The 14,333-nt window shown below is 37.6% G+C and overlaps 1 protein-coding gene across 1 annotated transcript in view; it reads left to right on the top strand.

Annotated features, from left to right (window-relative positions):
- LOC140445779 (uncharacterized) overlaps positions 1–14,333 on the top strand; it is a 139,368-nt gene that overhangs the window by 119,213 nt on the left and 5,822 nt on the right. The window contains exon 5 of the mRNA XM_072538117.1: positions 727–946. Coding sequence (XP_072394218.1) covers positions 727–946 — 220 coding nt within the window. The remainder of the gene's footprint in view (positions 1–726; positions 947–14,333) is intronic.

Below are 14,333 nucleotides of genomic sequence, written 5' to 3'. Positions count from 1 at the left end.
GTTATTAAATAAAAACTAAATGGGGATCCGAATTGGCCGCCTTTCTATAAATAACATAAAGACAAATCATAGAAAAGTCGCATGCATTTTTACTTACTTGGTTATTGAAGCTTCGTTAAATTCCGTTTTCAATTTTTTATCGGAACGATAACCTGTTATACATCCCGGTACAAAGCAAGTTTTACTGGTGTAAGCTTTCTTAGCACTCATATTTGTATAATATAAACCACCAATACCAGTAATCTTATATTAACTACGAATAATTAATTATTTTCGAAATTTTCGTATTCACTCCAATGTAATACATACTAGCACCCTTCTCTACACCAGTTTCAAGGTCGCTAAATCTCGATTCTTCTCCTATTTTATAGGTCTCCATATTCAAAACTAAATGAAAGTTGTAAAAATTATAGTAAATTTTTAAAGTAAAGATTTGGCGGGCTTTCTCTGACATTCTTGGCAAGCACTGGTGATAATTCCTTAGTATAACTATAACACTTCGAAGGCATAATGTTGGACACTATGGATATACATTCCTCCATTTGGTAAAAACTGTAATGTGCTCATGTAATGTACTTGTTTCTTATGTAAAAATATTTTACTGAAGCAAAAGAATATAAAGAGCCAAAAGATAGTGTGAATATACCTTCATTTAGCTTTATCATTTATAATTTGTACTAACAATAATTGATAATGAGCGAAAATTGACTTATTTTTTTTTATTAGATCCCGGTCAAGAAGACTGTTCCGAAATATTGAAAGAAGCAGACTTAGAATCTCATCATACTCCGATCCCGCAGTTACAAATTCGACGTGATCTACACCATCCTCCTCATTCAAAACCGAGTACTATTACAAGCGAACCAATAGAACCAAATTTCCTGCACTCGTCTTCCAGGAAACGGCATTTTGATCAAGACAGACCAAGTTCATCGTTCACACACAGGTAATTACTATATTTTAGTATTTTTTTTTAATAATGACTTAACTTTATCTACCTCATTCACAATACACTAAATGTATGCGAATTTGATTGTTATCACACAACTTTTTCTGCAAAAATCTAGAATGCTACCCCTCACGTCCAAATGTAGTCGTTTTTTACAGATCCGCCCTGGTCTATCATAGAGATATAATTCCTAAAAGTGAAATTAGAGTATGTCCTTTTAAAATCGTTGACACTGTTTTACAAGTTTTACATTTTGGCACAAAGTTATCGGAAAACTAGAGAAATTAGGACATTATAAATTGATGAAAGTGGAAAGTTATTATTATTATAAATGCATTTCTTCAGAAACACAAGATAAAAAATTGCACCGACTAACAAAATGAAGTCCAATAAAGAATTTGTATTATTCAAATTAAATACAGAACCGACTGGTTCTTGACAAAATATTCATAATAACTAATGTTTTACTCTCTCTTAAAGCTCTAGTGTTATTTATCAATATATTGTAGCGAGATTAAATAAAACGAGCGGTTCGAATTTATATAACTATATTTATTTATAAGTTTACAGTTCGGTACTCTCTTATCAACTAACTTACTTCTAACATTGTTACCTATATATATACTACAGTTACTACGTTCGAGAATATTCTGGCGTTGTCCCACCTCTAGTTCGCCTACGTGACCGGTTATTCTCTCTCGCACTCGATACACGGAGAAGCTTCTGGAAGGGTATTAGAGATGCAATGCAACCGTTACCTGGGCCATGCCGAGAGCATGTTTGTAACACTGCTCCCCTCTTAAATCTGATCGTCCCGATCAGCAACTCTATATGTAGGCACAGGATGGCGGAATCTACAGGACTCTCCAGCTCTGCATGAACCCTTTAGAAAGAAATAACAGTCTACTGACTTTGAAGGATACGATCTCATCGGGTTAATGCAACACACAGTAATTCGTACGCCGGTTTCTCGGAAGATTACTTCAAGCATGCTTCTGACAATCTTCCAATCCAGATTATCTAGTGCATGGCCTATCTTGGGTAAGGCCAAATTCTTGATGTCGTAATTGCACACAATTTTCTTCAAATTAGTTAGAGCACGCCATATATCCTCGTAGCTTGCCCTGTCTGTATACGACCTCCTAGTCACCATATACAACAAAGATCGAGAACCATCTTCTAATCTCAGTACTCTTCCAACTTTAGGCTGCTGGTTTTTTAACTCGTCCAAACGACCGAATTTCTTATAAAATACGGATGAGATTCCTTTAGTCATCTCAAGATCTTGGGCAACACAGTGGGCTAGAGAGACGTTATGCGGAACACTAAAAAGATCCTGCTGAACTTCTGTGGTCACGCCGAATCTAGCACTCTTTCTCTCTGCGTAATTTGACATAAATTCATTAAAGCTTGGTCGCCGGTCATCTTTGCTCTCATGTTGAAGGGTTCGTGCTTCTTCTGTTTCATTTGAGCCAGCATATGGTGCAAGACGATTTATGTGCACTACTTTTGGTTTACCTTTCGGCAACTTCTTAATTCGGTATATTACGTCATTTATTTTCTTTTTAATTTCATATGGACCTTCCCATTGTCTTTGCAGTTTGGGAGACAAGCCTCGACGACGTTGTGGATTATAAAGCCAAACAAGATCACCTACTTCATAGCTTTCACTCTTGCATCGAGAATCATATTGATCTTTCATTCTGTCACTGGCTATCTGGATGTGTTGTCGGGCAAGTTCATGAATGTTGTTCATTCTTAACTTCAGGCGGTCGACATAATCTTCGCTTGCAACATGTTCTTCGGAAGGTCTGCAGCCAAACTCTAGGTCGCAGGGTAAACGAACTTCACGACCTAACATCAGACAGGTTGGAGTCTGGCCTGTAGTTTCATTCACGGCCGAGCGGTAGGCCATTAGGAATAAATGAATGTGCTGGTCCCAATCTCTTTGATGTTCTGATACAACTTTGGACAGGTGTTTACCCATTGTTCGGTTCATTCTCTCGACCATTCCATCTGATTGAGGATGCAGGGGTGTCGTTCTGGTCTTATTGACACCAATCAATTTACAAACGTTTTGGAATAGGGTTGACTCAAAGTTTCGCCCTTGGTCGGAGTGGATCTCCAAAGGAACACCAAATCGGCTAAAGAATTCTTTAACAAGTACCTCTGCAACGGTAGCAGCTTCTTGATTTGGTATCGCATAGGCCTCAGTCCATTTCGTAAAATAATCCATGGCTACCAGGATATATTTATTTCCATCATTTGTCTCTGGAAGTGGACCTGCAATGTCGATTGCTACTCTTTCCATAGGACTACCAACATTGTACTGTCTCATGGGTGCCCTCTTTTTACCAGCTGGCCCATTACTGGTTGCACACAGTTCACATTTCCGGCACCATCTTCTTACATCATCTTTACAGTTCACCCAATAGAACCGTTCTCGAACCTTTTGCAGAGTCTTCGTGATACCAAAGTGTCCACCTGATGCACCGTCATGCAACTGACGCAATACTTCTGACACTTTACTTTTAGGTACAATCAACTGAAGCTTAGTTTCTGTACCATCATCGTTCTCAAAGGTTCTATACAGAAGATCATCTTTCAGCACTAGACAATTCCATTGGCTCCAGTAACACTTGACTTCTGGACTACATGCACTAATGTCTTGCCAAGAAGGTCTTTCACTTCGACGCATCCAATCCAATACTCTTTTTATACATGGATCATCTGCTTGAGCGTCTTGTAGCTGTTGAGGCTGCCATTGGTCATTAATGACGGTGGTTCGTCTCACGGGGCAAAGTCGTTCTTCTAATTTAAGACAGTGATTACAGTTTGCACTGCACGGCCGTCTCGAAAGGGCATCAGCATTTGAATGAACTCTGCCAGCCCTGTGTTCGATCTCGTAATCATATTCTTGCAATCGTTCTAACCATCTTGCCATCGGGCCCTCTGGATTACGGAATTGTAGAAGCCATTTTAGAGCAGCGTGATCCGTGCGAAGAAGAAACTTTCTGCCATACAAGTATTTATGGAAATGCTCGCAAGCCTTTACTACGCCTAGCAATTCTCTCCTAGTAACGCAATAGTTTCTTTCTGGTTTTGACAAGACTTTGCTAAAGTAAGCGATGACTTTCTCCTGTCCATCTTGGATTTGTGAGAGAACAGCTCCTATTGCACTGTTGCTTGCATCGGTGTCCAACACAAATTTTCCTGTCTGTCTAGGGTAGCTTAAAATCGGTGCGCTGGTTAGAGCCATTTGTAAGTTTTCGAAAGCTCTTTGACACTCTTCGCTCCATGTATATTCTTTGCCTTCTTCTGTCAACTTTGTTAATGGCTTGGAGATGTTGGCAAATCCTTTAACAAAACGTCGGTAATATGTACATAGGCCAAGAAAACTTCTAATTTCGTGTTTATCTCTTGGTACAGGCCAATCCTTAATTGCTGAAAGTTTTTCAGGATCAGCTGTTACACCATTACTTGCTACAATATGTCCCAAGTACTTCACTTCTCGTCGAAACAAGTGACATTTCTTTGGACTTAACTTTAAATTCGCTGCCCTCAATCGTTGAAAGACTTCTGTCAGATTATTGGCATGTTCATCGAAGGATCTTCCAACCACAATTACATCATCCAAATAAACCAGGCATGTTTTCCATGTTAGACCTCTTAAAACTGCCTCCATTAATCTTTCAAATGTGGCCGAGGCATTACATAAACCAAAGGGCATAACTGTAAACTGCCAAAGCCCTGATCCTATCGAGAATGCGGTTTTTTCACGATCAGCTGGCTCCATGTCTACTTGCCAATATCCACTTTTCAGATCGAGTGTGGAGAACCAACGAGAACCAGAAAGTGTATCCAAAGTATCGTCTATTCGGGGCAAAGGATAACTATCTTTTTTAGTTACTGCATTGAGCTGTCGGTAGTCAATACAAAAACGTGTTGAACCATCTTTCTTCTTTACTAGCACTACTGGTGATGTCCATGGACTATTTGATGGTTCAATTACCCCTTGTTTGTTCATATCTTTGATGATGTCTTCGGCTTCATCTCTTTTCGCAAATGGAAGTCGTCTAGGTTGTTGTCTGATTGGCTGAGCGTCTCCGGTATTAATTTTATGCTTTACTATGCTTGTTTTGCCATTATCCTTCTTATCCATGGCAAAAACATCTTGAAATTCTATCAGCATAGACTTCACTTTTTTTGTTCGTTCATCATCAAGGTCTTGCCACGTTTTAATGATCGTCTCAACAAGCTCCTTTGGATACTTAGATTTCGACGGTTTCTCATTAGTATTCATGGAACAAATCGAAGCCACGGGAACACACTGTCCGATCAAAGTTCTTTTACTTAACTTAATAGCATTTCCCTTTAAATTCATAACTCTTACAGGGACGACATCTCGAATTCTCACCAAAGCTTTTGCCGTTAGGAACTCGGCATTATTCACATCTTCGACCATCCTTAAACTTCCCTCTCGGCAGTTACCATCAGGTCTGGTCATCAAAATTTTCTCACTATTACCGGGTATTGTTACGTCACAAGTAGTTATTAAGCTGATAACGTCTTCTTTGTCTTCATGAAACGGCAACTCTTCACCACTGATCTCGAGAACTCCATCTTTGACATTCAATACAGCCCCAACTTTCCTTAGTAAATCCATCCCCAATATGAACTCATCGGAGATCTCTGCAATTAATACTGTATGTTTCACTGTGGTCTGGCCAATGGATACTGACATATTAGCCTCGCCATATGTATTAATTATCTCACCAGTTGCTGTTCTAAGCTTTACTGTTGCAGGCAATAATTTAAGATGGCCTCGTACTACTTCTGGCCGTGCAATAGTTCTCGTTGCACCTGTATCTACCAAAAACGATCTACATTTATTATTGATACGACCCTCTATGTACAAGCTATGAATTCCACCTGAGGACGTAATGTTCACAGTTACTATGGGGGCTGTGTTTCTCGAGGTCGGCAGTTGCCCCTTGTTGTCGACCCGTTCTAGTTTTCCGACTGTTGTATCATTTTCTTGCAATTACGGCGAATATGACCTACGTCACCGCAATTCCAACATCTGGGCTCGCGTCTCTTCGGCATCGTGTTACGAACTACTTTTCATTTCTTCCAGACGTTCATCGTTTGGTTCGTCGCCTTCTTCAATGGTTCTTACTCGATGACTCCGTGAAGTTTGACTGGCTGTTTCATGTTCCAAGGCAATAGCGAGCGCTTCATCTAGAACTTTTGGTCTTGCTAGTCGTAAAGCTTTCTGTAATTCACTTTCTTTTAATCCATTGACGAAGGTATCTACAGCAATTTCTTCTAAAATGTTGTCTGGTACCTCCGGATAAGCCAACCGCACTATACGAGCAACATCTGCTTCAAACTCTTGCAAATTTTCACTTGCTCGTTGAATTCTACTTCTTAGTTGCGCCTTGTAGACTTGTTGTAGATGGGCATCTCCGTAACGTTTGTCTAGTCGAGTGAACAAGGTCTGGTAACATTTTTCTTGACCCTTAGGAATCGATCTTAGGATATCTGCAGCATCACCTCGTAAAGCAGCAGTCAAGGAAACAGCTTTTTCTTGTTCTGTCCAATGATTGGCTGTCGCAATAGCTTCAAATTGTCTAAGGTATATGGACCAAGAAGACTTTCCATCAAATGGTGGCAATTTGAATCTCATATTATGTGTCGTTTCGTCTCTGGGTAATTCTTCTTTCACTACCGGATCTAAGGCTATTGTATTAACTGGTGGCAGTACTTTTGTGTTAGTTATCATGGTCTCTAATTGCTTGATCTTCTCTTCTACGTCTTCTATCTTGTCGTTTACATTTTTCTGTATTTTATCAAATGTTTTAGAAACTTCTTCAAATTTTTCATTGTTCTTTTTAGAAGTTTCTTCCATCATTTGAGAAACATTTTCAAATTTCTCGTCGAATCTTCGAGATACATTTTCGAATTTCTCATCGAATCTTTTGGAAACGTTCTCTAATTTATCATCATTTTTTTTAGAAGTTTCTTCAATTTTTTTAGAAGTTTCTTCTATCATTTGAGACGTTTCATCGAATCTTTTGGAAACAGTCTCGAATTTATCATCAGTTTTTTTAGAAGTTTCTTCTATCATTTGCGACGTTTCATCGAATCTTTTGGAAACATTCTCGAATTTTCCATCAATTATTTTAGTTAAAACGGCTTCGTCTGCTGACTGGAACTGGAATGTCTCTGGGTCTTCTCCATTCTTGTTGAGAACAGTCTTCAGTCGTTCTTGGAGTATCTTCTTGGACCCGCTGCAGTCTTCATCGCGTTCTTCCAGTTGCTCACGCAACTGTTTTACCGAAAGTTCTACTAGCAGCATCTTTGGTCAGGCACACACGTACTTTTTAAATGTTCTTTCGTACAAAGGTCACTACCGAACTACGCGAATTTTCCCGACGAACAATACTTTTCAAAAGTTCAAAAGTCTTTTTCAAAAATCACTGCTGAATTTATTTGCAAATCTCACACCGGACACCAACTGTAGCGAGATTAAATAAAACGAGCGGTTCGAATTTATATAACTATATTTATTTATAAGTTTACAGTTCGGTACTCTCTTATCAACTAACTTACTTCTAACATTGTTACGTATATATATACTACAGTTACTACGTTCGAGAATATTCTGGCGTTGTCCCACCTCTAGTTCGCCTACGTGACCGGTTATTCTCTCTCGCACTCGATACACGGAGAAGCTTCTGGAAGGGTATTAGAGATGCAATGCAACCGTTACCTGGGCCATGCCGAGAGCATGTTTGTAACAATATTTTATATAATAAATTTAAAAATAAACTAATAAATTATAATACAAACAATAGAAATTTTAATATTCAATATTATAGAGCAAACATAATTCACTATGATAAATTTGGTTGCCTAAGTTGAGATTCTTCAACGTGAATTTGTTTTTGGGCATGTGAGTGACACGACAGACACTAAGTACAACTTTCATGGGTTTACTTTTAATAGTTCTGTGATTAAAGTAATTACGCCTAAATCCACGGTTCGTAGAATTACTACGGTTGCGTCTTCCGACTAACCAATGAACATTAAGCCGGAAATTACGTCACGAGAGTACAGGAATTTGAATCGTAACAATGTTAATCGTCATTTTTATGTCTTTTATGTGTGGAAAATAAAGATAGTTATGAAATAAAGATGTCTAGTGGATTATAATACCTAATTATGGAAAACTGTTGATATGTAGGCAGTTTGGTACTTAAAATTAATCAGAACCACTTGTTAATTTTTATCCAATGTTAATACAGGATTTACGTAAATCTAGGACTTCAATCTCCATTTTACACTGAAAATTTGTCGCGTATACTGAATTTCCATCAATACTGGATTATCTATTGAATGAATTACCGAATTACATAAATATTTTTTCCATTGTTTTTTAATATCTTTCCTACACACTACAACCTGTGCCTGGCATTCTAAAATTTCATCAACATTATTATTACGTTAATACACAATGAAATTGTAAAGTTTTAACCTACCTTATAAAAAGATACGAAGACAATAGGTACGATGTACAACTACAATAAATAACGTTTCTTCGATAATTCAAAATAAGTTTTTATAGAAAACAACACCAAAATTTCAAATACAAAAATATAAAGTAAACTGCGATATTTAAGAAACGATAAATAATAAAGCAAATAATAAAGTGAAAGATAATTACCACGAACAAACTGTGATAATAAACGGGTTTTGTATTCTTGTGTACTCTGGTGACGTAACTCAACCATCCCCACCCCAGTCGGAAGAGGCAACCGTAGTAAGTCTACGAACCGTGGCCTAAACCTGAGTTTTCCTTACCCATCTTACCGTTTTTAATGGTTCCAAATATCTGAAAATTTCTAATTAGAGTAATTTGGATGCTAAAAATTAGAAAGTAAAACAATACAAAATATAAAAATATGAAAAATAGTGAATATATCCATATCGCACATAACCTGGCGGATGAATCGACTTTTGTCAAAGCCTAGACACATTTGGTTGTGTGGTTTGATTTGATAGTCTTTCTACATACGTGCTCGTAACTGACATTTAAATCGCCGGTTGCTTCAAGCGTTATTTCTGAGAGAACGGTTCATTCTACACAAAAGTACTAATTAACATTTTTGTTCAAAATTATCTCACTACATTTCTTCCTTAAAATATTTTTTCTACGGAGTACATATTCTTGGTAAATCGATGTTTTCTGTGCCTCCCCCTCTACGATGGATGGTTTTAGAGGGAAGCCCGGAGGTAGGAGAGGCATACTGTTTTGCATCTTTTTGGGTCCCAAAATTGACATTCTCAGCAAAATTCAGCTTGTTCATATGATTTTTAGAGGTTCAGTGGCATTTTCGTCTCTGACGACTGGATTAATTATGCAGGGTATTTTCTAATCAAAATTACTATGTATTCCGTTGGTTCGGCAAAAAGCAAAAAAATTTTATTTAAAAATACCTATTTATTATTCACGAATATCATACTTAAATTCATAGAGTTTGGTTAGATTTATTGTATAGTTGAGATTGGGAATATTTCGACGAGTCATTGTCGGAAACTGAAATAATGCAAAACCTATAGTATGATAAGGTTTTAATCAACATAAAATTGTACATAATACAACAAACAAAAGCAATAGAAAATAGAACAATATGGCAGTGACACTGACTTATGTCAAACACTGACAGAAATAAAGTTGACTACAATTTTCAAAGTCTACAGCCAATGCAATACCAATGAGGTTAGTTAACATCACATCAAAAACATCTATCTATCTATATAAGGATTTTTACAGCTGTCGCCGCCTTCCTTCTTTCAGCCAACGTCTCCAGTCCTTTCTGTTCCGCCATTCTCCATCTCTAAGGTCTCGTCTTTCCATGGCCTCGTCCACTTCATCCCTCCATGATCTTCGGGGTCTACCTCTTTTCCTCCTTCCTATTGGGCTCCAATCCGAAATCTTTGCTATTCACCTTGTATGATCTGTTCTTCTCACATGTCCATACCAAATTAAACGTTTTTCTTCAATGTAGCTGAGTATGTCTTGTTCTATTGCCATTCTTCGTTTTATCTCCTCATTTCTGCTGCGATCCATTTTTGTCACTCTGCAGCTTCTTCTCATGAACTCCATTTCAGTTGCTGTGATTTTGGACCTGTTTCGTTTATTTATTACCCAATTCTCTGCTCCATAGGTCATTATACTGCGTACCAAGGTGTTATAAATTCTCTTCTTTGTATTTCTGGTAATCTGTCTATCCCACAGTACCCCGTTCATTTGTTTAATACATGTTCTCGTCTGTGCTAATCTGCTGGTTATCCTTTGCTCGGTGGTTCCATTTTTTTCAGAGTATGAATCCTAAATATTTGAATTTGTCAGTGCCGTTAATTTCCCTATTATCGTCCATTGCCAAGTTTCTCACTGGTTCTTGCTCTGTTGTTAAATATTCGGTCTTTTCTAGATTTATTTCCAGTCCATTTTTTGTGTATTCCTTTTCTAATTTTCTGAGCATATAGCACACATCTTCTTCATCTTGAGCCGTTACCACTTGGTCATCTGCAAAGCTTAATGTGTACAAGAAGTTGTCCCGGATTGGTATTCCCATCCCTTCACATTTCCTTTTCCATGGTTTTAATATTTGTTCGAGGAATATCTTGAACAGTGTCGGAGATGTAGAGCATCCCTGCAATAAGCCTTTTGTGGTCTTAAATTCGTTGGAGTATTTATTGCCGGTTTTAACTCTTACCTTGTTGTTATTGTAAAGGTTTTTTACGGCTTCTATTAACCTCTGAGTTATTCCGATTTCCTTCATCGTGTTCCATAGTTGTTTTCTGGGGACCCTGTCATATGTCTTTTTTAAATCTATGATTGCCATGTGTACTGGTCTATTTTTTGCCATTTTTTTTTCAATTAATTGTTGGAGTGTATAGGTATATGCGGTCTATGCAAGATCTTCCTGCCGTGAACCCCGCCTGATCTTCTCCGATTTTATTTGAGATAGATTTTTCCAGTTTTTCTTTCAGTATTTTTCCATATAACCTGCCCATACATGCTATCACACTGATGCCTCTGTAGTTCCCGCATTTCTTCTTACTCCCTTTTTATGTATCGAGGTTATATATGCTTTGGACCATTCATCTGGTATTTCGTTCAGGTTTATAGTGTTATTGAACATTTCGTGTATAATTCTGTGTAGTTTGTCCGTTCCGTACTTAATTAGTTCATTAACGATTCCTCCTGGTCCCCCTGATTTTTTGTTGTTTAAAGTCTTTATGGCATTCTTTACTTCGATTAATGTTATCTCAATCTGTTCTTCATTCTGATTTTGTTGTTGTTTCTGTTCTGTGTCTGTCTCTATGAAATCTGGGCGGTTTTCTGTGAGTAGTTCTTTATAGTAGACACTCTTTTTCTGATATGTATTGTATTTGGACATTTTCGTTGTTATTCTTCCTTAAAGATTTCAGTATTTTCCAGAATTCCGAATTCCTTGTTCCTCCTGTGTATTGTTCAATTTGTGCACATGTTTCTTCCCATTCTTCATTCTTCTTCTTCTTCGGTATACTTCTCTGTTTTTCTCTTTGTACTTATATATAGATTTTTCTCCTTAATACATTTTTTGGTTTCTTTGTTTATTTTTACTTTGTGTTGGGTATTTCTTTTCTCAAGTTTCCCCAAAGCTTCTAATGCCGCCTTTTTTATGCCGTGTTTGACGTGCTCGTACGTTTCTTTGTCGTTTCTGAAACCGAAATCCTGTAACTTCTGGTCCAGTCTTCTCTGGTATAGGTCCCTTATGGATTCCTCTTAAAGTAAATTTATGTTGAACTTCATTTCTTCTTCTTTCTGTTCATTTTCTACTTGGTCTTCTTCGTGTTCTTTCTTCCTTCTAGTTTGGGTGTTCAACGTGTAGGAAAACCCCATTTGTGAAATTATTAATCGGTGGTCAGTGCCACATTCGGCTCCTCTCTTTACTCGTGTATCTCTAATTTTGATAGTACTATTTTGCTGACAATTATGTAATCGATAATGGATCTGATGTTTCTCGTTGTTTGTACATACGTGTATTTATGTATGTCCTTATGTCTGAAAAAGCCGTTAGTAATTTTCAGATTGATTAGTTCGCACAGGTCAATTAGTCTTTCTCCATTATCGTTTGTCACATCTTCTCCAAAACGGCCTATCGTGCTATCATTTTGTCGTTTCCCTGTTCTTCCATTTAGGTCCCCTGCTATTATTATTTCTTGTGTTGGTCTCACTTTTCCGATCTCTTCTTGTAAGGTATCCATGAACTGATCCTTTTCTGCTACCAAACTGTTATCCGTAGGGCCGTATACTCCCAGTATCACGATTTGCCTGCCATAGATTTCCATGATGAGTTTTACTATTCGTTCATTTATGGGTTCCCATGTTTTTATTGTTTTTACCGTATCCCCACTCCGGCAGCTGCTCTTTCTTCCTTCTTTTTCCCGCTCCAACAGTAGAAGATGTCATCTACAAATTGTGTACCATTTCCCTTTTTCTTGGTCTCAGTTTTTACCAAGATATCAAGGTTCATCCTCTTAAATTCCTCTATCACCTCTTTGTCCTTAGTTCGCCATCCTTGGATGTTCCAGGTGCTACACGTGACTTCCCTCTTTCTTTTCTCTGTTTCTCTTTTCGACGTTGGTTGAAATTTAAGAGGCTGGGCTTCTCTTACCAAAAGCAGAATTGCCCCCCCCCGTATTTTTTCATTCTGCTTCTTGTACTTTCTCCTTTTGTTTTGGTTGTTTTGCATGTGCCAGGATGCTAAAGCCTGACGCCAAAACCCCCACTTTGGAGGACCTGCACTTTCAGCCGCCCATTCTGGATCCGACGCTGGTTGCAGCCGCCCACTCTGGATCAGATGCTGCGTGATTCTATACAAACCCTAAAATCCGGGGTCGCCACTTCCGCCATCCTCGCCGTACCGAAGGTCTCCCTCTCCGCCGTGACTGCCGTTGTGGTTTTCATCCGTAACCCTGGACAAGGGACCCTAAGCAGGTACTAGTTTCCCGGGTCAGGAAACACTTGGAATCTGTGGGGGACAGGGAATGATTCATTTTTTCCTGATAGGACTATCCAAGGAGTTCCAAGGAGTTCCAAGGAGTTGTTACCCACTACTCATAATGGAATTACATTTCCTTAATTCCGGGTGTTACAGGTATACCGATGATACTTGGTTGTCAGAGCCTCGTTTGTGATAACAGGGTTCACCAACGTGAAGGTGAGGTTGACATTTGAGTAGGAGAGGCTGTTTGAGACACGTCACTACCCCCATAAACCCCATCAAAAACATAAAACATAAATAATCCCCATTATTAATAGCTGAAATAAACTTAGGTACTATTGCAAACTTTAATTGAAAATTCAAAAATAAACATTTAAAGCTTTGTTGCAATAAATATTGGCTATGAGCACGTGTGCTTGGTTGTATAGCAACCTCCATCCATTCTAAGTGGAAGTCAAAATTTGACCAACATAGCACAAAATTAATTGCCAACTTTACTATCAGTTGGGAGTTGGGACTAAGTTCAGATCTCTCTTTCCCTGTCTAATAGTGTCTAAGGTTCAGATACAATAATATACATGTTTTGCAGTTTTTTTATTTGGTTTATTAGGACAGTTAATTCCTGCTTATTTTTTTTTAATTTCTAATATTCAAAATTATTTAAGTTCAAAATCTATTAAAGTTTATAAAAATGCGAATCTACGAAAATTACAACTATTATATTATTCATTTCGTCTTGTCCTTAAAACAATATAAATATCACACCTGCGTACGTACTTCAAGAAGCACCTTAAAGAAAGCAGCAGGTGTGGACAAAAACGGACTTTGTAAAGGCCTTAGTCACAACGGTTGCTGCACATTTTTTAATATTATCTTACTTATAATCTTTCCGATGAAGGTTATTTTTTTTTCGCGTTTTATGTACAATAAACATAATAAACTTCCATAATAAAAGTGTATTTAATGGTTGGTAGTGTTTAATGTTGAGTAAAATGCTATCAGCGCTAAAAATACTTTGTCTCTTTTTTATGCTTGTCTTGTGTTTTAATGTAAAAGCGACGTGGTACGAATTCAGCAAAGCTCTCTAAAAAAATAGTTTAAACAATTAAAAAGACAGATATGGTTTGTATTCACTTATGACAATTGAATAAATGGAAAACAAAAGTACTTTAAAAGTGTTTAAAGCATTTAATTCCTATCTGAGCGCTTTCGGGTTATAAATCCATCTTGCAAGCTATGCTACAATATAACTTAATGTAAGTAACAGTAATGTTTAACTTACGTCAAATTTTTTAAAATACTTCTACTACAAAAGAGGGATT

Source organism: Diabrotica undecimpunctata, chromosome 7 (assembly GCF_040954645.1).
Source record: "Diabrotica undecimpunctata isolate CICGRU chromosome 7, icDiaUnde3, whole genome shotgun sequence".
Lineage (NCBI taxonomy): Eukaryota > Metazoa > Arthropoda > Insecta > Coleoptera > Chrysomelidae > Diabrotica > Diabrotica undecimpunctata.
This window is presented reverse-complemented; position numbering and strand designations above follow the sequence as displayed.